This window comes from Ambystoma mexicanum, chromosome 6q (genome assembly GCF_040938575.1).
Source record: "Ambystoma mexicanum isolate Mex_15411 chromosome 6q, UKY_AmexF1_1, whole genome shotgun sequence".
Taxonomy (NCBI): Eukaryota; Metazoa; Chordata; class Amphibia; order Caudata; family Ambystomatidae; genus Ambystoma; species Ambystoma mexicanum.
The window spans coordinates 354487009-354514433 of NC_090937.1; the positions used below are offsets into that span (position 1 = coordinate 354487009).

The following is a 27425-nucleotide window of genomic DNA, read 5'->3' on the forward strand; positions in this document are numbered from 1 at the left end:
CTTCAGGGATTTATTTGGAGGTGTAGGCTTTGGTTTATTTTGTGGATATGGAGGTTGGGGATTGGTAGGGGTTTGTTTTGTCTTTTTTTTGTGTTTTGTGTTATCACATCTTGCCATGAGATAGGAGGGTGGGGGTGTTTTCGGATTTCGTTTTGAATAGCTGTTACTTTAGTAGTAATGTGCATGTTGTTGCACTGATGTATATGGAGTAATCTTTTGCTTGTTCCCATTCTGTTGTTACTCAGTTGTATTATGTTTTGTATAATTATTAAATAAAGTTGATTAAAAAAATAAAAAGAGACTGCACAGTGGTTTATGTAGAGCACAGTTTGTGTGGAGTTAAGACATCTTGCCAGATGTTGAAGAATGTCTGCCAAGTCTGGAAGCATTGAGGAGTGTTGTGAATGAGCAATACAAGTTGTAAATGCCGCGTCAGGAAAGAGGTTAAGGAAAACTAAGGAACTTGTCACAGATATAATAAAGTGGAGCAGACTATAATTAAATTGGGAAAGAAACATAACGTTCAAGCAATGTGTAGTGAAGAAAGCAAAGAAAATGCTTATGCAGAAAAAAAAAATCTGATGCACATTATTGGGGAATTAGAGGTTTTCAAAATTTCAAGAAAATTGTGCAAGAGGAAAGGTATGTGGGGAATGTAGGAGGCGATTTGCTTTCTTGGGGCAGTCAGGCAGCTTTGGGATTGAAATTAGATTCCAATGCCTGTTTCCACAGTTAGTAGAGTGGGGGTGAAAGGGAATGCTCTTGTAACCATCTTAAATGAAGGAACCGTTTCCAAGGTGCGTGGTGCTGTATATACTTGGGTGCCTCCGTTTTTTGTTGGTAAAGTGGGATGTTTGAAGAGGTTTATGCATACAATCCATCTTAGAAAAGTGAGGCCAGTTGTGGTGAAGCAGAGGACAGTGACTCTTGCTCTCAGAAAAGTAGAACTGGAACTTTTAAGAATGACAAAGGATGGTGTGATAAGAGCCTGTGGATGCGTCGGAATGATTCCGACCCATTGCGGTGGCGAGAAAAGCAAAGAAATCAGTGAAGTTGTGTATTGACTTGCGCAATCTTAATAGGAATGCAATAGAGATTGATGAGCTAATTTTTGATCTTCAGGGGCAAAGCTGTTTGGATCTTAAGTCAGCGTACCATTAGATACATTTACACCCCAACTCACGAGACTTACAGCATTTATATCGCACGTAGGGATGTTCACATGTGTAAGAATGCTCTTTGGTCTTATTCAGCTAGTGTTTAAGTTATGCACATCATTCTAGGAGATCTCCAATGCGTCAAAAGCCATCAAGATTAGATTTTAGTGTGTGGAGGGAATGCAGAAGAACATAAGAGACTTCGATTGGTACTAGAAAGATTAGGTGATGTCAGGGACAAAGTTGACACTTGAGAAGTGACAAAATGAAGTTGAAGATCTAGGGCATAATTGTCGAGTGAGGGAGTTAGACCAATGTCGGTACAGTCAAGGCTATTGCGGAGATGCCCTAGCCCAGCAACAAGATGGAAGTGGCATCTTTTCAGGGGTTGGTAGAGTACTATGCAAAGTTCATGAAGGGGTTGGCAAATTATACTCATGCTCTCAGAAAGCTCATGAGAAAAGGAGGGAAATATGTGCGAAAGAGTTAAACTATTAAAGAGCATCTGGCGAGTGCCCCGGTGCAGAATGATTTGGAGACGTTATAGATGGATTCCAGCTATTTGGGGTTAGAGGTTTTGATGAAGGGAGAGAGGACTATAGCATATGTCGAACAGCGTTATGTCATTAAGCAAGAAGCTCTGACCGTGGTATGTGTGGGAAACAAAGGGGTGGTGGGTGCTCGAACCACATCAATTAGTCGACACTACTATCCTATTTGAGCATCTTCTGCGCTGTTATCAGTTTCATTATGTATTCAAGCTCCAAAAGTAAGCCAATTATCCCATAGTGGAATAGTTTTATATGGATAGTCCATGCACATCTCTTGAGACAATATTATGCACAAGAAACTGCTTTATTTTAGCAGGTCATGCCCTGTGGCTGGGCAAACATCTTTAATGCTCATGCTTCATCAAATGAACAAAACGCAGATAGAAGTTATCCCGAGTCACAAAACCAACGTCTAAATCAATTGTGCGTTAGTACTGTGTGTGGTGGTAAACATTACATCATATTTAGACCACATTGTTTTTTACAATGTGGTCTAAATAAAGAAAAATGTCACAATGTTTACACAGAGGATACAGTATTGCACACAAGGCACACAATTGTACACATTTCCTACTAATGATTCGAAGCAGAAACATGCTTGGGAACTGTATCTGAAGAAGGGTTAAAACTAGTCTATTAGTTGTAAGCTAACATTCGAAGCTGGGACTTGCTAGAGTAACCAGCTGTATTCCCACAGAAGACCAAACCGTTGCTATACGCCGGGGGGGTGGGGGGGGGGTTAGAGAAGAAACCCCTTGGAAGTTCTGGTGGATTGAAGAGCAAGGTCTATACGCTTGAACCACAGGCGTTTCGGCTCCTTGGTGAAAAGCCTTCATCTGGGCCTTGGGTGTGTCTGTTAAAGTCCTAGAGGAAGGGCTGTAGCTAGTGGTGCCCTTCGGTCGTTGTGGCAATGTTCGGAGACGAGGTAGTGCTGCTTCAAGGGAAAGCGGGTGGTTGGCAAGCTTGGCCATCCTCCTACACGGGAAAACAGTCTTGGTGGTGGAGCTTGTGGGCTTGCAGGATTTGTATGTTGGTAAAGAGTGGGGAGGGCTTCTGCCGGCATGAATCTGCCTCGTTCCCGAGTCAAAGTAAGGGTTTCGAGACATTTACAGGAATCACTGTGATAGCCAAGCTGGTCAGGAGCATAGTTGCAGCAGCTCCGTCGCTGTGGGTCTGCGTTTGGGAGTGAACCGTGATATGGCCCATAACGAAATTCAAAGTGTACTTGTTCGGGAGGTAATTTTGTCGTCAAGACTATAATACAGTCAACATGTTTAACAGAGGGGAGGGGGGGGGGGGTTTAGATGGAACGTCTACAGACAAATTGTCAAGGACTGGATTTCATGGTGAACACACATGGGAAAAGCAATGTGGTAGCCGATGGGATGCACTGGGGCCGAAGATAAAGAAGGTATTGATGAAGTGAAGAAAGAGGTTTTGGTATTTCCGCTGTAGAGGAAGCAGATGCGTTGGCCAGAGGAATGCACAACTGATGAGTTGCATCAGTTGGTGAACCAGTTCACAGAAGAGATGTATTTTGAGAAATGGGAAGAAGTGTCCTGGAGTCTGGTTTCAAGAGAGTTAAGAATGAATTGAGATCATGACTGATTTAATAGAGGAGAGGAGTTGTTAGTTCCTGAAGGGATGAGATTGTGATTAGTCTGGGTCACAAATCCCATATGGGGATATCAAGGACTCAGTTATTAGGGGGTGGATTTTTGGGTGGCCTCAGATGGACAAAAACATTGAACCATCAGTGGATGAGTGGTATGTGCAAAGAAAGTGATGGTTTTGAAGCCAGCGGTGGCTCCCATGATACCGGAGGTGGGTACAATCCCTTGTGACACTGTTGACTTGTAGGACACTCATTTATTTCTAGCAGCTAGAGGGTTCTAGCTGCTTGCAGCAATAGATGTCACATCCAAGCGGCCAGAGGTCAAGTATTGAAGGACATGGCATCAAGACATGTCACTGTTCATGGAAGGTGTGTTTTCACGGGAGGGATTTCCCATTTACGTTCCGAGTGACAGTGGCCCTCAATTTGTGTCAGTTGAAATTGAGGATTGGCTAAGATCCTTAAGGATTCGACACAAGAAATCCTCAAGCCTCAGACCAACAGATGTGTAGTGAGGTTCAACAGGACGATATGAAGGTGTGAGAATGATAGTGCCTAACGGTGGAGATTGGAAGAGCGACTTGCTGCAGAGAGTATTTCAGTACAGAGTGACACCCCATGGTGTTACTGTTGTAACACCTTTTGAACTTAGTGCGGAAGCCTAAAACCACCCTTACTCCAGGGTGGCTTGGTAAATCCAAGTTTGTGAGTGTGGATGGGAAGATGGTTAGAGGCGGGATTATGAGTGGCGAGGCTGCGAAATGCAGGTATGACAAGGTGCAGAGTTGTAGAGAGACTGCATTTGCGTGTGGGGACGAAGTTAGAGTTCTTTTACCAAGAAAGGTAAATAAAGTATGGTGAGAAGTTCTCAGTGGTCAAAATTGTGAGAAGGATCTTGGTAATACTGTGAGAATGATGGGGGTGAGGTGTGTGGCTGAGTTGTATCTCAGTTGGACCATTAGTTAGGAGGGGGGTGTGCTGTGATCTTCCTTTGGGGTTTCAATGTCTTTCATATCGGTTTATATATATATTATGTACAGTCAGGGCATGGAATGTTCCCCTTGTGTTTTTTTTGTGTAAGGTTTGTGGTTGGTTTACATTCTGATATTTGAGACTCGTGAGTCTTGCCACAGCCTGTAACGTATGTTCCTGAATAAATGATATTTCAGTGTCAGGATTCATTAGCACTGATCATCCTTACAGAAGTGAAGTGCCAATGTGTAGCAGATCCATCCTGCAATGTGGATTTCGTCACTGGAGCACCTTCCTGTCGCAGTAGAGATTTGGCATCCAGAGAATTGCTGCTCTTCAGTGTGAAGTGCCTTTCCACCCTAGTCCGTTGAAATGGAAGAAAGCTGGTAATGACTCGGACCAGATTATGCTCCTGACCAGCGACGAGCCCGGCAATGACTTCGTGATGCCATTTAGCATCCATGAAAGGAGCTTTATGCATCAGTTCGAAAGGTTAACCCCCCCCACCGGACCATTTAGATACGAGGCAATTTGGGTTTAAGGGGATTGCATTATGAGTAAATGCATTCTACACCCTACATAAAGGGGACCACAGGCACTTTAGTTACACTTGTGGGATGGTGCATGCTGCTAGTGATGTCAATTAGCCTGTGAGAATTGTAAACTAATCTGCATACACAAGTAGGTACATAGCATTTGCTGTGATCAGTTAATTGGGTTGATTAGCGATTGGTGCTTCCTGTGGTTAGTACTGGGTTCCCTTGCCTCACAAAATGTCCATTCATCACAGCGAAGTGAAACAGGCTATACCAACTTCTGGGACGAGGCTACCAAGAGTCAGCTTCGTGTCATTGAGATTGGTAGTCAGTAGGTTGCTTACTGGGCGCAGCCCAATTGGTGGATGAGGGCATCACAGGGGTCTGGTCTACGTGGGCAGAACAGAATCAGGGTTAAATTCTCTTGAAGAAACTGGTGTACTACTCTGAGGAGTAACCCCGAACCAATTTATCCATAGTGCATTGCCTGGTGATTGAAGTTATAGGTGCCAGGGATGTTGGAGGCTGCTCCAGAGATCTGGAATGGCCTTGCTGCAATTTGGCCTAATGTCTTCAGGGTCATGTCCTTTGCCTTTTCTAAAGGCTGGTGCATGGCTCTGCTGAACCAGTAGCTAGTACGAAATTGGCTTATCGAATGAATGTCCTTGGATCTCTGGTTTAAACCCTGAAATCCGGCGGCCCACAGTTTGTTGCATGGAGGGCATACTTGAATAATGCATTTGAAGTCAGCTTCCGTTCCTAAAGAAACATCTGAAAAGCTGGTTGTAGTTCATTTGGTACTTCAGCCAAAGGCTGCACTTTTTCCCCACTGGGCCACGACTGCAATGTGGACACTGAAAGCCATTTACCTCCCAAAATGAGTAAATGCATTTACTCTCCTCCATCTGTAGGTTCCTCATCTTACAGGCAGTAGAAACTACCATGCTGGGAATGGATTGGCCCCATATGTGAGAGACTGATGGATTTACCGCCTTCTTGGCCACAGGCTGAGAGGGCGCCATCAGTTTCATGGATTTAAAAATTTTTTTTTTAAAAAAAAGGAATAGTTTCTTCTCCTTCGGACGTCCTATACTGACCCCATCTTTAGCAATATACTGAAACGTATCCTCCTCTGGGGAGGCTGTAACCAATAGCTTCAGCTTCATCTGGAGGATGGTATTGCTGATCATTATTCACTTGGTCTTTTGTAGTCCTCCTGGTCCGCCCACCTAATACAGTCTGGTTGCTGATCTTTTGGCATTAGCCTCGCCCACATGGTGCCTTCCTGGTTGCTGCTGGGCCCAAGCCCCACCCACCAGGTGTCTTCCCGATTGTTGCTCTTTTTCCCTAATTAAGCAGCCCTCCAACCTTCTCCTTTGCAGATGGGGAGCAGGTGCAAGTGGATCTAGGTCACCTGGCAAGCCCCGCCCACCTGATACCTTCTTGGTTGCTACTCTTTTGGCCTTAGCCCCGCCCACCTTCTTCCTTTTGCTGTTGTTAACTCTTTAGATCAAGGGCATCTCTCACCCAGCCATCCGAAGCGAAGGAATAAGAAAATGGCAATTCCTGTTTGGGCCTGTCCGGACAGGGCCCGGACCAGAAGGACCCAGGGCCCGGACCAGAAGGACCCAGGGCCCCTGCCCAGACCGCAGGTAAGCATGCACCAACATGCGTTTACTCCCTCTGTCCCGACAGGCCATCACCCACCTCTGGTACCCCATTGATGTTCTGTTGTGCCCCCAAGCCCCTTCTCACATACAGGAGTTGCCCATTTTGCTTGATTCTTCTACCCTGCTTCCCCTTCCAATCCGCCTCCCAATCCTACCTCTGAAGGAGTCTGTCCTGCTACATTCTGGGGTCACCATCAACACCTTTTTAAATGCTTGGATTTGACAATGACACAGTGCGTCACCCTTGCTCAACTCTCATGCTGACTTCCCCCTGCATCTTGTAATCATCATGCTGTTCCCATTTTCATCTTGAATCCTGGCTTGCATTTGCTGTTCTCTTGCAGCATTGGGTTACTATCGATTTTCCAAGTGTATTCACTCTCCCCTCCACTGCTCACTCTGTTCCTTCCTCCCCCAATCTCCTCCCTTTACTTTCTTCTACGCACTATCAGAATTTTCCTTGACCTAGTATGACAGCAACCTTGTTCGTTTCCTCCCCTACTTGCCACTGCCCCGCCCCCCCCACCCCACCCTCTAGCACCATCTCAAGTCAGGCCTAGTACGATAGTCGCTCGTTTTGTACCTCCCCTAGCTTTCTGCACCTCTCTACCACACCTTTTGTTAACCTCCAGCTCTACCAGAAATGTCATCAGGCCTAGTATGGTAGTCGCCTGTGTTTCCATTTCCTTCCCACGCTCCCCCTCCCTTAGGTCTTAGCCCCTGAAAATGTCACCAGGCCGAGTACAATCATTTCACATTCTTATTGTTTATTGCCTGTAAGAATGACATTTTTCCTTGTTCCCTCCCCTGAAGCGCTTTTGAAACACATTGTGTATAGGCGCTATATAAATAAGGCCCTGCGCCTGTGTTCTAGCTTGGTGTAGATCGTGTCGACATCTTTCATAACCTGCACTCACTAAACAACCTTCGTCACAGTGGCACTAAATTACAAACCTGCTGCGAGATGCTGAGTGCTTTATAAAAAAATAGGGGGGGGGGGGGGGGGAAATAAACTTAATTTCAAGCCTCGACAGGAAAACATTGTGAATGAGAGCTAAAAGGATGGTCCTTCCTCCATAAGCTCCCATCCACAATCTAGGGATCCCTCCTCATGTCCCAATGGCTTTCCCTTACTGTGTATGAGCATGGAATGGGCGAGTTTGCTCTTCAGCAACGACTCCTTGATGCCCTAGCCAGGTCAGACTTGTTAGCAGTCTACCGCGAACAATCAATCGCTTACATTGGAGCAGGTGCAATCTGTCTTTATCCTGTGTGCGTCTGCGCGGTCTCTTGAACGCCAGTGGTCCTCTGAGGTACAACTACACAAGGCCTTCACACTTGCAGGTCTTGAGTGGTCCGTCTATCCCAATGCTTTATTTTTAGCCTTAATCTGCCAAAATCCATGCCTTCCAAGCACTGGCCGGCTTATGCAAGCAGAGATTTGGCACGTCAAGGGTCTCTGGCTTGACCAGACTATACATCAGCTTTCGAGGGCACTTGGGAGTTAACACGATGGGCAGATTTAAGCATCATTTATTCCCCATGTGTGGATAAAGACATGAGCAAGCCCATTGGAAATCAGGGAATTGAGGAATTCTAGATATGGCCATTACTAGATATAGCCATCCTCATTGCTAACTACCAGGACAATTGTTTGGAAAGTTGATTCGACTGCAACGATGCAGTGAAGGCAGAGAATGGCAAGTTTCTTCAAACTACATACACATGTCCTGCCAATAGCAAAAAACACTGTCGACAAATGAAGGATCATGGATCCCTGTAGACAGTGCTTTAAGTGGGCTGGGGCATGGCCCAGGTAGCCTCTGAAAGGTGAGGCTGAGCCAGGGCCCTGCGGTCCTACCAAGCCACAGCGCCGGCGGTTTATCATCCCGCCGGCCGCCCATGAATAAGTCAAGCAACAGAGGTGACTGACAGAATTGCCAGCCAGTCACAGCGTCATTAACTGTTTTCTGCCTGCACTGGAGTTAACTTCCCAGCCGGACGATCAGCTTTCTTCTCTTCAATCACTGCTGTTAAGTTTCATTAGCAGCAGGGGGCCATTGAAGGGAAGAATGCTGTGATGGCTGACGGGGGGTGGGGGGGGGGGGGGATTAACTACACAGTTCATTTATGAGGGCTCGCCCTCACAGGACACAGCAGAAGGAAGCAGCACAGTGATAGCAGTACAGTGTTCACCTCTTTAAAGTAAAGTCCATTTAAGAACCTTTGTTGTGGACATGGGCTTGAAAAGGCACAAAGGCACATACTAGTTGCCATAAAATATGTATTTATATGTCCACATTTGGTGTGTTAAATGCATTTTTGGGGGCAGTGGCACCGCATGCCTACAAGCCATTTTTTGTGGAATTGCATTCTGGTATTTGTAGGCTTCAAGATGGGGTGAAAACGTATTTCTAGATTGATTCCTACATTGCTGGAGTACTTCAATTATGATGAGTGTACATTTCAATTCCAATATATAAAAGTGTTGTTACAAGCCAAACGGGTTGTTGTGATGATTTCCCGGTTCCATGGACGTGGGAGGAGAGGTTGCTGGACTGAAGATGTTCTGCCCAGGTGCTGATTTTTAGGGTATGAGTTGAGATAACATGTGGGTTGACAGTGTCCGCCCACTTTCAGTGCCGACTATCCTAGGGGGGGCGGGGGCAAAGAGGAGATAAGAGCAAGAATGAAGTCTAGTACCAACCTGGGGGTGGCAGGGGTGAGAATGGGAACTCAGAACCAGCCTAGCGGGTATAGAGGAGAGAGCAAAATGGATTCTAGTACCAGCCCAGGATGGCAGGGATGGGGGAGCGGGGGGGGAAATGGGTAGAGAGAGGGATCCCAGAACAGGCCTAGTAATTACACCAATGGCCCCAGTTAAGGGTCCAATAAATAATGACCTTCAGCTTTGATTTGTTATACTTCATGTAGCAAGCAAGCAGTCCGTTACACGATATATACTTAGTAATGTAGGCCAAACCAGTTTTACATGTTTGTAGGCCACACCCATCAATTCTTAGGTCACGCCACCAAATGAGACCCCCCCCTCCCGCCCTCGATTTCTTACCCCACTTAAAGCACTGCCTGTACATGAAGGCTGGGGAATAGCGCAACATATCCCAGTCCATGATGCATACTAAACCACTAGATGGTTGTCGTATGGCAAGCATGATAGATGTACAAGCCTCTGAAATAATAGCACATGCAGCATGATCCCAAGATTAACCTTAAAGGACCCACAATTATACTTGGTGGTCTAGGTTACAGCACCTGAATCTCAGGCAGAGGTTTTGCAGCACACAATGTAAATAAAGTAGGTTCCCGGTAGCTCCTTACCACCTTCAACGTGAGCAGTTAGATGAGCAAGAAAATCCCATAGTACACGCCCACTCAAAAATATTCCGAGGACATTAAACTAGTCTGACCTGCTCCAGGATGGGGGTCTCAAACATCACAAATCTTTGGAAGGCCAAAAGAAAGGAGGTTAGGCTGACAAGTACAAACATACCCAGACAAAGCAAAGACGTACGTGCCTTCTTACATAGAACCAAACCATTGCCTGCTATGATTAACTAAAAACGCTGTGCAACAACCATGACAAATCAAGTGGGGATGTGTCAGATCACAATGAACTGGAGCGCTCCCTTTCCTTGAATTTTACAATTTAGTAAGTTGTAAAAGAAAAAATTATAAACGCTCCAATAGTGGGATATACACTCTTGCGGTGTACACTCCCCCAGGCATACTTCCACTTACTTCAAAGAACGGTGCAATCATTTTGCATGGCCCACACCAAGTAGCTGTGAAGTCTATCACCACCAATTTACAACCAGCATCAGCCAATGCTTTATTGAATTCATCCTGCAAAAGGAAGTAAAATTACATTGATTCAAAGTAATGTTAAGAAAGAGTTTATACCGTGCATCATGCTCTGAAAGGCGGGGGGCGGGTGTAGGAGGACAGGCGAACGAGCAAGAGAGCTGTGATGTGCGGTCGACAGCTTCAGTTCGGTTTGCACCGTTCACCGAGCGATGGTGCATTTCTCTGTTGGTAGCCTTCCATGTGCTGGGCTATGTGTGGGTAGTTTCTTTGTTGCAGTGTGGTGAAGTGCATGCAGTTGTGCTTTGAAGGTATGGTTGTGTTAGTTTCGAGTTTGAGAGGGGTAAGCAGAAGGGTGAGGTTATTAGTAGGGTTTTTTTTGTTTTTAGCACTTTTACAATTTAATACAACACATCAAAAAAGAATCAAAATTAAATACATTCTCACAAATAGCAGCATATTGATTTAAAACAAAACTCCCAACTCAGATCATGATAATAAAACAAAATTTTAGATGATCTAAACATTTTTGCTTTTCATTTATCAGGAAATATTGCAGTCAAAAATTGCACAATCGCTATACGAACTGTTTAAAATTATTAAAAAGATGTTACCATACAACAGTGACCATTCCTTTTTTTTTTTAAATGAATTTCTTCTAAAATTAGATAATCTAGGACAAACCGTTGAGCAATGCTCCAATGTTTCTTTTCAGGCCTTATTTTCACAGAATCGACAATAAAAATTCTTTAGGTATCAATTTCCTTCTCACCAAGACCTTCCTAGTCGGCCATAGGTTCAACCTGAACCTAAGATATTAAATGATTACGCAGTCTAGGCACAGGACACTTGATAAGTCTGCCATTGTTCGGAAACGATTGTGTATAAATGGATTAGACCAGAAGTCTTTATAGTGTAGGCACGAATTACAGTCGACTATCCAGTCATTCTGGATCAGTTTAGTTTTAGCACGTTCAGGGTTGGTCACAAGTAAATCTAAGATACTGAAGCATCAGCTAATGCTTGAAGTGTGTAATATCACATTTTAGTAAAGGTCTGATCCCTTGCCAGGAGATGTTCAGCCATAATTCCCAGTAAGTTACACAAGGATAAACCTAGAATACATTTCCTAAGTAAGGCAACCATTCTCCATTTTACTTGTATTTCAAGTGAAGACATGCCTTATTAATGGTAGTGGCACAGATGCAGGTATATTCAGTAGTAGTTTCCAAAAAGCGTGATTAAAATGTTTGCCAGTTGATGTTTTGAAGCAAAAAGGAGTCAATCCCATACAATAACCTAGGAATCACCTTCTGTTGGTAGAATGTCCTAAAATGAGCTAAGGTAAATTTCCCCAAATGTGCCCTTTAACTTTTGCTTGGCTTACACGTTTGTTGGGCAAGGAGTCCACAATACTTACGCCCAAGCACTGATGAACTTTAGCTAGACATTCTTTTTCAAAAAGGTACCAATTGTAAGATTTTATTCTGGTATTATTGTAAGGTCGACACACCTTAATCTGCGTTTTTTGCAGATTGATCAAGTTATTACTGGATACATACTGATCCAGCTTATTAAGCAAGAGTTGCAAACCCGTTGGCGTATGGGATATAAGAATGAGATCATCAGCATAAATAGATGCGAAATTCTGTGTCTCCGTAATTTGGCGGAGTCACAATGCCCAGACCGCAATTCTTCACCTAATAAGCAAAACAATTAAAAAATAAATTGGTTGATGCCAATATGCATCCTTGCTTTGCGCCTTGATACATATGAAGAATTGCAGATAATTTTCCTGCTCAAGTTAACCTAACTTGTACTGAAGTGTTCGAGTGGAGTCTCATAATCAAGGATAATATGGAGGTGGGACAGTTGATCTGAGTGAGCTTACAATACAAAATTGGACGATCACTAGAATCAAAAGCAGAACGGAAATCTATGCACGCTATTGTAGAGGACTTGATTTTTGATGGCATATTTCGACTTTAACATTCAATACCATCAAATTCAGGGTGGTACCCAGTCCTGCTATGAATCCCGTTTGAAACTGGTCACGGAGTTGATTCACAAAAGTCCATTCATTAAAGTCCCTTAAAATCAATCTGGTAAAGATTTTTTCCGTAGCACATAATAAAGCTATTGGTTTATAGCTAGCTGGTAGAGCTTGGTCCCCCTTTTTATAAATTGGGACAATTATTGAATGTTTCCAAGATGCCGGAGAGTTTGTGTTACATTGATAACAAATATAAAATATAAGTATATCAGACCATAATTCTGGATGTTTTTTAATGTCCCATTAGAAGACCGTCTCGACTACTTACTGATTTTGTTTATATAAAATGTGATTCCTTCAAAGTCAATTTTGATAGAAATGCCCCAAACATTGGACTGGGTTAGTAACATTATTGGGCGGGACTGCATACATTTTTAGAAAGAGAGTGCTCCAATCCTGTTCAGTGACATTATTAGCTTGTACAATGGCTTGTGAGTGGTGCATTGTCCGATTTAAAGAGACCAAGTAACAGCCATGCTCTTGGAATCAATTAATGACAACATACCGAGTTGATATCTTTTAGCCGGAGTAACTTTTATCCAGTTTTTATATTTGGTCTTAATATGGGCTAAAATGAAGCTCTCTGTATGTGACATTGAGGGCTGCTCTTTTTTTGGCGACGAAATTCTGCCTTCCTAGCTCGAGTGGCTGCGTCATACACACGTAGTTTTGGTCGCAAAGTTTCATGACTAAACAGACCTTTACTATTACTTGAGCTTTTTGTAACATGTCCGAATAAACAGGTTGCGTTTCAGACAAAAACCACTCGGATTACAGCATTGTAAAGCTAGATGCTCATTCAGGGAAGTTAGCGATTTAACAGACCATCGTAGGCGATTGCCACCGTTATTGACCATTAACTTATCATGCAGGTGGTTCTTCTGGGAGGCTACGATGGAATGCACACTTGGCCATTGGGTTGATTGTGGTCACTAGGCATGTTTTCTAGAATACAAACTTAATTCTACTGTGGAACATTTGCGTATTCACACTGATCTTTATCGTTGAACAGCTACTACCACGCTGCCAAATGGGAATATCGGACGGAAAAGCTCCATTCCATCCAATCAAATTATGATTAGATGCAAAAGCTACCCATTTTGCCAATCAAATTGTTTTTAGAGACATATTCAATTGTACACTCAAGATTAACATCTCCCACAATAATGCAAGAGACTGTTGTGTCCATTGCAATTAAGTAAGCAAATCACCAGGTGTTTATGAAACTGCCATCCGATATTCCCACAGGATTCCAATACATGTCAATTAAACCATACGTGTCATTGTGAATTTTCACTTTGACTAGTTGCAAATTAATTCTGTGTTGCCCATTCTTCTGCACAAGTACCTTGTTCCATTTTAATGATGGCCTGCCTTGACTGCTGGATTCAAAAATAAATCATAATTGTCCCACACCGGGACTGACACTAACCAAGTCTCTTGAAGCACGAGTATATCATATTGGGTCATGTGATTATCATTGTTTATCAGATGGGAAAATCCTCTTGTATTCCAATTTAACAGTGAAATATTTTGAGGTTTAAGGAACTGTGCTAGTTGGGAGGAATTTATAGGCATTCTGCATGTGCAATTGGCCATTTTACACAGTGGAGTGCTTGGTACCAAAAAGTTGGAACAAGGATTTCTAGGTTGGTATTGTATTTTCTTTCCAATCTCACTGCCCACTGTTGAGTCAGTACTAAGTACAAAACCCAACGTTAGCAGTTTTGGCCAACCAGGTGGTATTTTGAACCAGCCTGGAATTCATCCAAATCCATACACACTAAGTTTTCACTGGGAATTCCACCAGCACCAAATCGGTGGAGGTGATGTCTTCCAACATCGGTATGTCCGAGAAGATGGCCAAAATGGACCGCCCGTTCAGGTCGTATTGCACAGAAGGCCTCTTGTTTACAAGCCAACTTCAATGAGAAATTGGCCAGAAACTTTTTTTGCGAATTTCAAGGGGGCCACTAATTGCCACTTGGCAGGTAGCTCTGCAGCGACAGGCGCCCTTACTAGATGAGAATTGGTGCCCATGGCAGCTTGAATTATTTGGATGATTTCAGGAGCAACCTGAGCTAGCAGAGCATTTTTGCCATTTGGTAGAGATAAGATTGTCTTTCTCTATGTGCCAAATTGAGTCATGCTTCTGTTGATTTGATACCATATCAAATGCCACCTTTTCTGTTATTTTTTCTAGATTTTGGTCTGTGTTGCCCACCGGTATCATCTTATTGGCCACCAACTGGATCTCATTTCCCCTTTCGTCTTTGAAAGGGGCACTTAGCTGGGGTTGTTGAGGGAATTAGAGTCATTGGAAGGAGTTACAGCAGGTTGATTACTCATATAAGCATTAACTGCTTTCCTTGTCTCTTGGCGATGGTAATACCTAATATTAGAGGCTGAATTCGAGTCTTCAATCATGGGGAATTTAACAGACGCAGCAGGTTGGAGTCTAGCCGCTTTAGAACTTCATGCGATTGTTGCAAGGCGGTCTCCTTGACCAGAGTGTCTAATGGGGCATACGACACAGGCAGACTAGAGGGCTCTCCCTCTGCTCCGTTTGCTTTGTTGGAATTCAAAAGCTGATTTTGAGCAGAGTTTTTGGCTGATAAACTAGTGCCTTTATTATTCGTTGTATTGGGCTCATTTTTTGACAACTTAGAATGAGAACCAACAGATGGTTTTGTGCTACGTCTAGCGTTTTTTTTTCGTAACGATAGTGTACGCAACTTGTGAAGGTTTCATCAGCTCCAAGGGAGTGGAGCTTGAAACATTAGATTCACTCTGCAAAGGGATGTTTAAACCTTTGCGCCTGTAACTTATCACAATTGGTGTCAATATCACAAATAATTTTGCTGATTTGTGGAATTGTGTTAAAGACAGGTTTAGCCCCTGGAGGCATGGTCCCTACAGGTTGAAGAAGCTGAGGGACATCAGTCGCTGTGCTAGTTGCCACCAAGCAACTATTTACTTTGCTGTTTAAGCAAAGTAGATAAAAAAGTTGCATGGTATTCAATGGAATTTCACCAAGGTATGGCTACTTAATGCAGGATTAGCGACATTTGCTTTTCTGCAGGGCTCCGAGGAAGTTATAGGTGAACACGGCAAAGGCACTTCTACCGATTTCACTGGGACATCCTCAAGTGTAAACACTGGCAGAGTACAAGCTCGACGCGGCATAGGTACACAGAATGAGACGTGAGTGCGAGAAGAGCCAATACTGGAAAATATTACTCGTGATTTGGGTCAGAAAGAAGCTGTGGAGAAAAAAAAAAAAAAGAATGATTTTAAATCAATGACAGCATCAGAACCCCCCCCCCCCCACCCGAGATGACCATGTTTGCTTCAATTGGATCTGTAAAAGGTACAGAGTTCAAAATACTTGTCAGTTATTGATATGTTCAGTTTCGGATGTTCCACATATGATTCATAAACAGACTTTAACTGAATAGTTGACACGTGAACCTTATGTTGGAGAAGAACTTGAGGAACAACTTTCACGGAAGGAACTAGGGATACAAGTCTGGAAATACTCACTGCATTTCACACGAAATCAGCATCTGTGGCGTGTAAAGGATCTATGCAGAATTTACGAATATCCATTAAATCCTTTGTGATGGCTTTCAATGTTGCCGCCTTCCTCAAAGCCTTTGAAGTAGGACGTATGATTTAAAATGCAGTTCTTGGTATTGCTAACAGCAGCCCTGACAGCCACAGGTTGTTTCAAAGGTAAAAGGCCCTGCGGCATACCTGATTTGAGTGAAGTGCCCATGAAAGAGCAGCAGCTAAAGAGACCAAGCAAGTCCCGAGGTCCACTCAACCACGGCAAAGAGGGACTTGCGCAGAGCATGCGCGCAGACTGCTGCCTTTGTAGTCATGCAGCAGGAGGGCGTGGCTTGCACACATTTTTGGTATTCGTAGCCCAGCCAGAAAGAAGTCTTGCCTAGTCTAGGGTTGTTATAGATAGCAGTCTAGATGGGTCACATGCTAATAAATAATATTTCTGTCTAGATGTGTCACAAGCCCATGTACACATTTTTGTCTAGATGCAACGCAAGCCAAAATTCTTATCTGTCTGGATGGGACATAATGGAGCAGCTAGGAAGAGTACGGTCTACCTGGTTTTGAGAAGTCTCAGTTCTCCTAGATTTGATACATGGCTAGGAAACAGTTCACAACTCTGTGTGTTTATTTGTTGGGGACATTGCCATTTGCCAATTAGAAGTGGGTGCATGCAGGCTACAAGCTATTGGGCGAAGAGGATCTGTGAGGTGGGGTAGTTGTTTGGGCACCACATTTCAGAGACTGGGAATCCCACCACCCTGCCCATTTGATGGAGGACGATGGGGACTATAGCATGTCCCATGTATGATAGTGTACTCTAGCCTCTTAGCCCATACAATGTCTGCCAGGGCTGCAGAGATCACATCCTCTGCATTTCCAGCGCAAGGCTTGAAAGGTCCCACTAAATCATTCACCATCAGTTGGGACCTCGAGTAACAACGCTGCACAGTCCTCCATCCTAACAGATCTGGTCAGCGTCTTCATCGCAGTTCTCGGGACGCTGTTACTCCCATATAATACCCCTCTGCAACCTTCTCTAGGGTGCAAACCCCAGTTTGCACCATCATGGAAGTGTTCTGAAGTACATGACGGGGCACGGTAATATCTTAGATTGGCCCTTCCCCACCAGTGAGATGTGTCCAGTGTTAGGGGTCACATATGCCAATCCTGGACCAGGTCCAGACTGCTCCGAATAAACCTATCCCACCATCCCCACTCTTATGCCCAAATATTTTCTTGCAATCAAGAACACACCCCTCTAGCATCGCCACTTTGAGCACCAGGCTCTCTGAACACCGCCATCATCGGGCCAGTCCGCTTGGGCTCCCCTAGATAAACGAGGACCTAAGCGCCGGGTGTAAGGTCCAAGTCTTTCTTCCCATGCTTGAGCAGGCACATCCAGGTACCAACGTATTACACTGCAGCACTGAGATAAGTGGTTTAAAAAAAACACTGCTAAGATGGCTGCCGCATCATGCCTGCCAGCACCCTTCAAATTACTTTCCGATGTACTGGGCCTCCCTGAACAAACTGATGAATGCCCCCAGCAAATCCTGAGGCTCGGGCCCCAGTCTGACTATCACTGCTGGTTACAGCCATCCAGAGAAGGCTGCCCGCAACTTCCTCCCTCCATTTGCCTGCTCGCTTTCGCAAAGTCCTCCTCGTGCCTGCCGTCACCATTATGGCACTTATAGGAAATACATTCTGTTTCAAAGCACACACATGGCAGCAGGGAGGGAAAATGGGATAGCAGTACAATTACATTTAAAATATAAAAATAAAAAAAGGGGAGTGGCCAAACCTATGCCTTGCAAGTATTCAGAACGTGCAAAAGGAAGAGGCAGTGGGGTAGGTGCTGTGGTATCCGTGCCCGAGGGGGAGCCGCAGATAAAGCCCAAGGTATGGCAAGGGCTATGCGGTGGCCAGGAGCCACATTGTGTGGAAAAGTGTGAATCTCCAGTGCGGAGGGTGTGCTGAGCCAATTGCTGAAGGAAGAAAGATGCTGGGGAGATTAGGTGTGAATGGTCGGAGGAGGAGGCCCTGAAGATGCAGACACCAATCACAGCAACTGTGGGATTAGTAGAGGAAGGAAGAAAGGAAATTAGGAGGGGAGAAAAAAAAATAAATGAGTCTCCAGAACTTCAGAAGGTCCTGTTCATGATGCAGGGCGTAGACTGTTCCAGGAGGAGGGATGCAGCTAAGGAAAGCAAGCAGCCTCCTGCTCCATTTAGCAAAATGCTTTACGGAGTTGGTGCCAGGAGCGTACAGGTATAGGAGAGTATTAGAGTTGCAGATAGTGTGGTCCCTGGCCCGAGACAGCCTTGTGGTGGGTCTGTCTGGGTCTTCTCCAAGAGCTTGCCCGGATGGTCCCGACTTCATCTTCTTCAATGATCCTGAGCATTTGAAATGCTGTATTTGCCCTGGCCACTGAGGAACCCGTCACAACGGCGCTCCCGGCGACAGTGGACTTGCGGTGCTTAGCCTTATGTTGGGCCCCCGCGGGAGGGGCGCCCTCAAATGTCTTAGAAGACCAATACACTTTCTTCTGGGCTGGGGAGGCATGCTGCCGGGACTCACCCAGAGCAGGGGCCTTGGCCTGCGGCCACTCATTGAGACGCCAATCGCTCTGCGTGCGGGGGGCACCATATCCTGACAAGACGCAGTCATCCTCCACGTGCGTCGGATCAGAGAGCAGGCAGTAGAGGCACAGGGAATGTGTCATCCAAGACATTTTGTAGACCGCAGCAAATCTTGAAAAGAGGCACCAAGTCCTTCTCATCCGCCATGTCCATGCAACGTAGGCCTTGAAGCTGCTGGAATCCTCCAAGAAGTAACGAAATTCGCCCTTGAGGCGCGCTGAAGAATCTGAAAAACTGGTCCGTTAATCAGAAGGTAGACGGATGGAGCTTGAGGCTCAATTGACCAAAAAAAATAAAAAAATAAGAGAAACTCTTCATCAAGGCCTGTGAAAGAGCTGAAGACTTTGTTGAGACTCCCGGGGACCGTCCACCCAAGAACAGGTCTATGGGCTGTGTGCCTGATGTAGCCCCCGTAACATGAGGCAAGGATTTTCCAGTCTGTGCACACATAGCTACTTTGTCTCATGCTGATTAGAGTAGAAAAGGTAACCATTACATGATAAGCTTCTTGCATTGAAGTGAATAAAGTTACTACCTTGGACAACAATGGGAGGGTAGTGGTGAAGGTATTTGGCAATGTAGCCCAAGGTAGTGCAAGAAGTCATCAATAACACAAAGCTGGAGGAAACTCGGGGCATATTTTAAAGCTGAGCACATACTTTGCCAAAGGTTGACCTGACAGTTGCAAGTGACTTTACGGATGGCTAGTAGCTGGACCCCCGATAAAAAGATCAGGGTTCCCAGCAAGTTAACCAGTCCAAGAAGCTGTGCACAAAAAGGCTTTGAGAACTTTGTTCGGCTCTGCACTGTAGGTATGACAAGTCCAAGTGACATTACTACAAATTATGCAACTACACAATGCTTCTATTAAACATAGCAGATACTATCCATATCTGTTGATGAGTTGCTCTGCATTGAGAGCCAGAGCTCACAACTTGCACTCGCTACTAGCCATTGGGTAGTGTAAAGTAGTATGCCTAGAGAGGAAGTGGACCCAGATTCGTGGTATGTCGAAGTGGCAAACCAGACACTCCTCTAAATATGGGAACATGCTCCCAAATTAACAGAATACGGAACAGTATGTCTATTACATACGAGGATACTTGGCAATTATTCCCTGTCCAGCTACAAGAATATTTTATTTTTCCAGTATAATTTATATATTCTTCAATTATGCGATTCGGCATAACTGCTTCATAAGAATACGAACTGAAGCACGGAAAAAGCAATCCAGAGTGCAAACGGTGCAATCGATGGAGCCCACTCAAGGTGTATCTGCGGTGTATCAGAGCCAAGGAATTGCATGTGGCCAGGCTGGTAAATAGTACACTCAGTAATCATTAATGAACGCAGTGCTTCATTTCAGCTACAAAATATATATATATATTTTTTTTTATTTTATTTTAAAGTGCCATTAATCTAGACAACGTGCGAAGAGAAACCGGCAGGTTGCTTCAAAACCACGGTGCACAAGTCAAATTACAGCATCAGAAAAGGGCCACTAGACCGCTCAACCCTTCTATCCTGGGGTGGAAGTTAAAGAAACTGTTTTAATTCAGTACACTCCTGACGTTGGAATTATCAGACCTAGTAACCGTGACAAACTGACGGTCACAATGCATAGAGCAACTGTAACCCTGAAATGCAACATCGCTCAATACCTCTTCCAATGAGCCAGCATGCAATTCTAGCAATGCCTCGCCTTTCTGGATGCCTACCAGATGATTGGGTGTGGAAGTGGTGTTGAGATCGTCACTAACGGCCTGATTTTGAGCACTGTAAAATAAGTGTCATTCCATGAGGCAAAGACTGTATGGCACAGCATATGAGCAAACAAGAAAGTGCCTTCACATAATGAAATGACTATTTTGAGCTCAGAAACAGGCCCTCAGCATTTCCTGCTTCAAAAGCAATAACTTGGAAGTGGCACCATCACCAACAGACCTTGAAACGTACTAAAACCATCCAAATAGGGCCCTTTAACATACATGGGAGACCTGGACAGTCGCCAAACTAAAATGATGTTCATAGGGTGACATGGCTTATGGATAGCATATAAAGCCGCTGCAGCAGCCGTGGCATCCTATGTAAAAGGGTAGCATTTCAGGGGCTTCCCCGAGATGGTATGGAGTTGCCCCATCTCCCTGCTCGTGTGTTGGGAGTTTTTCGCAAAAGGGGGATGCTCCAAAAAAAATGCAAACCTGCCATTTTGCATGAAATCAAAGCATTTTGGGGGGGAGGGGCATACTTATGGTCCTCAAACGCCATTTGCTTTAATACAAAAAATCATGCATCAAATTCACCTGTGCACATGAAGGCCCACATTTTTAAAGTTTAACTAGGTCTTGCCATAGCGATATAGCAAGAAATCCTGGTCTGGTGCACTCCGCCTAAAGTGCAATGTGGACATCATTTGATCAGGATGTGAAGCTAAGAGTTTCCGCATGCCGTGCCAAGTCTTCTGAAGCAGATCTGGGAGTTTCCTCAGTCAGCACTAAACCACAGAACAGAAAAGCGTCCAGCACATGCTAGTGACAGGAGATTTTCTTTTACGCAGGGCACTGGCCAACCCGCGGGGAGCCTTTAAGGGGAGCTTGTCTCGAGCAGGCATCTTTGGAAGACCACATTTTTTGGGGGGCTGGGTGAGGGTTATAGTGGCAGTTTTGAAAGCCTGTCGTCATGGGGTATAGTGGAATTGCTTGGACCGGTTTTTGTCCTCTGCCACTGTATGTTCGCTGCTGCCACAGTAACGAAAATAGTCTGCTCTCCCAGCTGAGAAATCCGACAGGATCTTGGTAGCACCCATAGTGCTAGCGCTCCCCCTCCACTCCACCAGAACCTAGGGCTTAGCACTCGACATCAAAATAGAGTGCTGCCTTCTTCCTGCAACCTCAAAGTAGGAGGCTTAATCCCTCCCAAACTAAGAGACTAGTTAAAATAACTCCCTTGCTGGCTTCGCCTTCATGGCGGCCCCACATTTTTGTCGGGGGCAGTGCCAGAGAACAGGCCGCCCCCTCACAAACCCACTACCGCGCAGTACGCCGTCAAAAAGGACCTTAACAAAATTAGTTAACGTTGCATAAGTCGATAACAAGGTCTACAAGTGCAGCGGTCCAAGAGGTTTTTGTGCTTAGAAGCATGGACTAAATTCTCGCTGTACTAACAGCCATCTTTGTAGCAGATTGGTAGGCACTCATCTCCACGCCAACAAAGCTCATGCAAAACAAACGCGTGGGTTAAGCACTGTGAGAAGCAGAATTACACTACAGTTTTCACGCCGAAAAGGGAATACTCGCTTCTCATCCTTGCCTCATTGACTTGGGTTATCCGTAAAGAAGGTTTTAATTAAAAAAAAAAAAAGTAGTTGGCAGGCACTATACCACCACATTTCCGATGTGAGGGTGAAAGTAGGGTGTCCAGACGTCCGGGTTTACCCGGGACAGTCCGGGGAAATAACCCTCCGTCCCGGGAGGTTTATTTTTGAAACCCCGTCCGGGGTTTACATGTTGGGGGGCTACGTGAATCAAAAACGTATTTATTTTTCACAACACTTCCAGAATTTTGAAGTTGGCGGTTTGACTCGAACCCACAATCTCGCAGGTACAAGTCAGAACACTTAGTGACTGTGCCACAGAGACTGCCGTGGACATTATTGTACGGCAAGCCATGTAATATCAATTAGAGCTCACGCTCGTTCTGAATTAACATGCCACGATTCACAGACAAAACTGCACAAATGACTTACAGTTTATAGAAAGGAGAAGTGCTGGAAATATGGTTGGGGTGGTAATTGTTGGGCTGTGATGGGATAGTCCGGTTTTTTGTTTTGAAAATCTAGTCACCCTAGGTGAAAGTAACATTAAAAAGTGAACAAAGCGGAAAACTCGGGAGCACGCGTGTAGACCACATTTATTGTATTCTCAGCTGTATTACAGGATTACATTTGGATTTTCAGCACGTACTGCGGTGGTATTTCACACGGCTGTAGAGTTCCTTCTGGCTGAAGTGCCCATCGGGAAACCAAGTTAGAGTGGGTGCCACTATACCCGCCCAACCTTACAAAACTGTGCGAACCAATCTGAACTAGTCACCGGAGCCCCGCCCGTGGCCACTGCAATGCCAGCCATGCGAAGCGTCGCCATGCTCTCCCTCGTGCTCGGACTGAGGGCGGAGCCCGGCTCAAGTATTTGCTACTTTATTGGGGGTGGGGGGGGTCGTCTCGGAGGTCGAGTACTCCATAGCAGACCGCGTAGATAAAACAAAACTATAAAACAAAACTACCAAAATTAGCCTACTCGACTTGATTCACAAGCGGGCTCCATTCGACCATTACGAAGTGGGGGCAAACGGTAAAAAAAAAATATATCAAATCCTTACTCCTATGTTAAAAGAACCACGAGCTCAGCCGCCACACTGCGTAACTGCAAGACATACGACACCCCGGGCTCTCCACCGCGTAATTAAGGAGCGGCCACTCTTAGACAGCAGCACGCGTGCCATGAGAATCCCAGCGGGTGCCGCAGGCGAAACCAGACTCCAATGGGCGTGCACCTACATTTTAATAGTGAATTACCTTATTTTAACTGTGGCGCATAATTATTAGACATATTTAGACTGTCACGACCCCTCACGTCGACTAAAACAACCTTACACCCAGTATACTTATGTTAACATGACGTTACGTCAGTCGCATATCAAGCCCCTTCTACTACTTGAATAGACTGGAAGTAACGGAGACTGTACATAGAGGTCACACACCCGATGTGTTAACTGCTCGTCTTTGTTGTGGTAATGGCTTGTAGGGAACTCACGCTGTTACACCGTGCACTGGAAGCGATGACAGCGTTCGCTTGCAAAAACCAGCCCATTCACAACATTTAACGCGGCGCTTGCGCTCTCCCGAAAGACATCGAATAATACCACAAGACGGGAACCCGGCCCTGCGCGGCCCACGGAGATGGCGGAGAAAGCGGGTGAAGCGTTATTTTCAAAGCGTACATAGAAACAACAGAGACCCCTCCCCCTATGTACCATAGGCACACAATCCGAACGCTGGCACTCACCAAAGAATGTATGTGCTGGACCATTTTCACGACTTCTAGGCAGATTCTGGCGAAGATCGGTTCAAGCAAACACCGCAGCGCTCACAACACAAGCCTCAGCGCGCGCTCGCGGGTCTTATAGTTCTTCCGCGCGCGCCCTTGCCCCCGCCCTGTCACCACGGGGCGTGTCGCGCGGACCCTACAGAACGTGGAAAGTAAACGTCTATCTTCATGCCTGGCGCGAGGGCAGGCAAATCGTTGGCCGTCCTCCTTCAGGCGCTGCCGCATAATAGACCAACTGAGGATGGGAGGAGCCCAGCAGCCTGCCAATTCATGGTCTTGTGACAGGTTTCTCGCTCCGGGCAGTGGGCGGTGTTGTCTTTACGGGAGGGGTAAAGAGTCCCTCGCTAAGTACGGGGGTGGTATACGTTACTTTTTTTCACCCTCGTCCAGGCTTACTCAAATCGAAAATGCAGTTGATTGTGTGCCAGTGACGTGGCTGTAACGGGAAATTAGATTGTTTAGAAGTAACGAGTGCTGAGTCACGGTGACAACTGGGGAACGCTCCTTTCATTTCCAACCGATGGAATTCACCGTAGGGGCAGTTCTTTTTTTTCTTCTTCATTAAGGGGCCTAAATACTTTCCCAGAAGGGATGAGCGCATCCAAACCATTGAGCGTTGGGGCGATATGTTGAGAGTTTTCATCCCTATACTTTATTATAATTATTTTAAATGATGCAGTTTACAGCATACTTTTTGTAGAAATTGGGGTTAAAAAGCCATAAAGTATGCAACTGATTCTCATTGGTGAGATACATGAAAAAGTGTGACTACTCCGTATCATTTTGGATCCAAAGAAAAAATGCGATTTTTAGAATCTTGGGAGGGTTCCACACTTAGTCATACTATATGATTGAATTATATATGTTCTGGTTTTATTGGGAGGAGCCCCCATGGAGGCCAACCTTCATCTCTTCAGGCATCTTCGTGTATGGTTCCATCAACATTCTGGAACCATACACGAACATGCTGTCTTGGTTACAGAACTTATGACATCATAGCTTCAGCACGGTGTACTGATAACTATTGTAATAAACATCACAACATCTTCCCTTCTATAATAAACTGAACAAACTAAGTTTAACAATTTAACATATGTTAATACTAACATTTCATAACCATTAATGTATATGTAACATCTTGACTTAATGCCATTTTAAGAAAAGGATACACCTATAAAGTATTGCATATCTTTTGATGCTCTTGCTTCCTTGTGTTGCTGTAGTTCTCAGTCACAATTTCTCTTTAATAATATACATAGTCTTGATTATAATTCCACGCTCTTTTCCTAGCTCTTGAAGATGACTGAACATTCTCTACCTTTTTCTCATGTATTCCATTTTTTGTTAAGATCTCCTGAGCAAAAGCTTTGTTCGTATATCCCAAGTCATTGAACTTGTCTTTAAACATTTCTCCCTTTGCCAACTGTTCTTTTTTGTTTCTTACAACTTCCTTTTCTTACAACTTCCTCCTCCTTTGCCAAAATAACATCATTACATGACCACTTCTTTCCATCTTCTAGAATTACCGATTTTCCAGAGCACTCCATTATTTTCTGAGGAGGACGAAATCTTGACTCTCCTTTTATCACTCTTTTGGGTTCTCTTACTCTAACCCAATCTCCTTTTTCAAACTTGCTTTCTTGAACATGTTTCCATCTGTCATAATAATTTTTGTATTCTTCTTGTTTTCTTCTTACTCTGTTAACTATTTCTTCCAAATTTATTTCTTTGTTTTTTTTGTTTGTTATCCATGCAGGTCTAAATCTGTTAGTGGCTATTCTCCCTCTCATCAAAGTGAAAGGTTCTTCTTCAGTCACTGGATGAGGGGTAACTTTATACGTGTTAAGTGCCTCCTTTAGTGTCTCCTTCCATGGTATGTTGTTGACAATAGCTAATTGAATGATACCTTTTATGAAACGATTCATTCTCTCCACCAATCCATTCCCCATAGGATGGTACAAAGCTGTTGTGTTATGTTTGATGGCCCTTTCTTTAAGACATTTCTGGATTTCCTGTGACATAAATTGAGCTCCATTGTCAGATATTATTTCTAGAGGCTCCCCTTCTCTGTTAAAAAATTCCTCCAAAAACTTAGTAACTTTCCTCGCTGATATTGATTCCTCAACAATTCCACATTCCACCCATTTGGATGTATAGTCAACCAGTACAATGAAATAGACTTTTTGCGGTCCTAAAGTTTCATATGGTCCTGCTATATCAATTGCCAGTTTAGTCCACACGGTACTTGGGATCTCTACTGGTTGTAATGGTGTGATGTGCATTGTTTTGCTCTTATCGCTTACTGCACATGCTGTGCAATCCCTAACAAGAGCTTCCAATTCACCCTACATGGTGGGCCACCAATATGCTTCTCTCACTCTTCTTTTTGCTAAGTTTCTTCCTACGTGACCTTCATGCGCTATTTTCATAATTTTCTCTCTCATCTTAACTGGAGGTATTATCCGCTCTCCTCGATAAACGCATGTATTATCACTTGATAATTCATCTTTTATCTTTTCCCAAGATTTGATATTCTCCTCGGTATCTGTCCATCCATTTTCAATAGCTTTTCTTAACAATCTCTGTTCAAGATCTTGTTCTCTCGCCTCAATCCAATCTTCTTTTGAAAAGCTTGGGTGTATATGTGCTATTATACACTCCATGTTTTGATCATCTGTCAGTTCTCCTTTGTCATCACACTCAATCGTATCACAGTTACATGGTAGACGAGAAAAGCAATCAGCCACTACATTGGTCTTTCCAGGGGTGTATTTTATACTGATATTGTAGTGCATGATAATTAACATCCACCTCCTTATGCGTGGAGAAGTCATGTGGGGATTCTTTGAATTCAAAACATGTACAAGCAGCTTGTGATCAGTTCTGATTTCAACTGGTATGCCCCATATGAGACTTTTGAAATGTTCTAGAATCCATTTAACTCCCAAAGCCTCCTTCTCAATAGTCGAATAATTCTTCTCAGCTCCTCTCAATGTCCTGGATGCAAAGGCAATGGGAACTACCTCACCATCTTGAATCTGCTCTAACACACCCCCTAAACCCATGTTGCTGGCATCTACTGATATTCTGGTCTTTGCACTTGAGTCAAACATTTTTAACGCAGGTGCTCTGTTTATTAATGACTTCATTGTTTCAAACTCCTTCTTGCATCCTTCAGACCAATCAAATCTCATACCTTTACACATCAGATTTCTCATTTGTTCTATTCTATCAGCGTAGTGATCCACGAACTTTGAATAGTATTCTGTTAATCCTAAAAAACTTCGGAGTTGGTCTTTATTTAACGGATCAGGAATCCTGAGAATGGTGTCAACCAATGACTCTTTGGGTTTTATACCATCAGCATTTATGCGATGACCTAAATAAGTTACTTCGTTTTTCTTTATCTTGCATTTCTCAATTTTGAGTGTCATGCCTTTCTGTTGTATAACTTGTAGCACTCCTAACAATTTAGCATCATGTTCTTCTTCAGACGTTGCGGATATCAGGATATCATCCTGGAAATAGTGAACCCCTTGAAGACCATCAAACAAATGATGCATTAATCTCTGAAATACTGCAGCCGCAGAAGCCAATCCAAACGGCATCCTTTTATATCTGAATGCCCCCAATGGTGTTATAAATGATGTTAAATGTCTGGAATCTTCGTCTAACACTACCTGGTGATATGCCAACGATAAGTCAAGTGTTGTGAAAAATTTCGCTGGCTTCATC

The 27425-nt window shown here is 44.3% G+C and overlaps 1 protein-coding gene across 1 annotated transcript in view; it reads right to left on the reverse strand.

Moving 5' to 3' along the window:
• Window positions 1-23952, reverse strand: part of LOC138516037 (thioredoxin-like) — a 38685-nt gene extending 14733 nt beyond the window's left edge. The window contains exons 1-2 of the mRNA XM_069630844.1: window positions 23649-23952; window positions 10261-10365 (exon numbers count right to left, since the gene is read on the reverse strand). Coding sequence (XP_069486945.1) covers window positions 10261-10365; window positions 23649-23672 — 129 coding nt within the window. The 5' untranslated portion in view covers window positions 23673-23952. The remainder of the gene's footprint in view (window positions 1-10260; window positions 10366-23648) is intronic.
• Between the last annotated feature and the right edge of the window lie 3473 nt (window positions 23953-27425).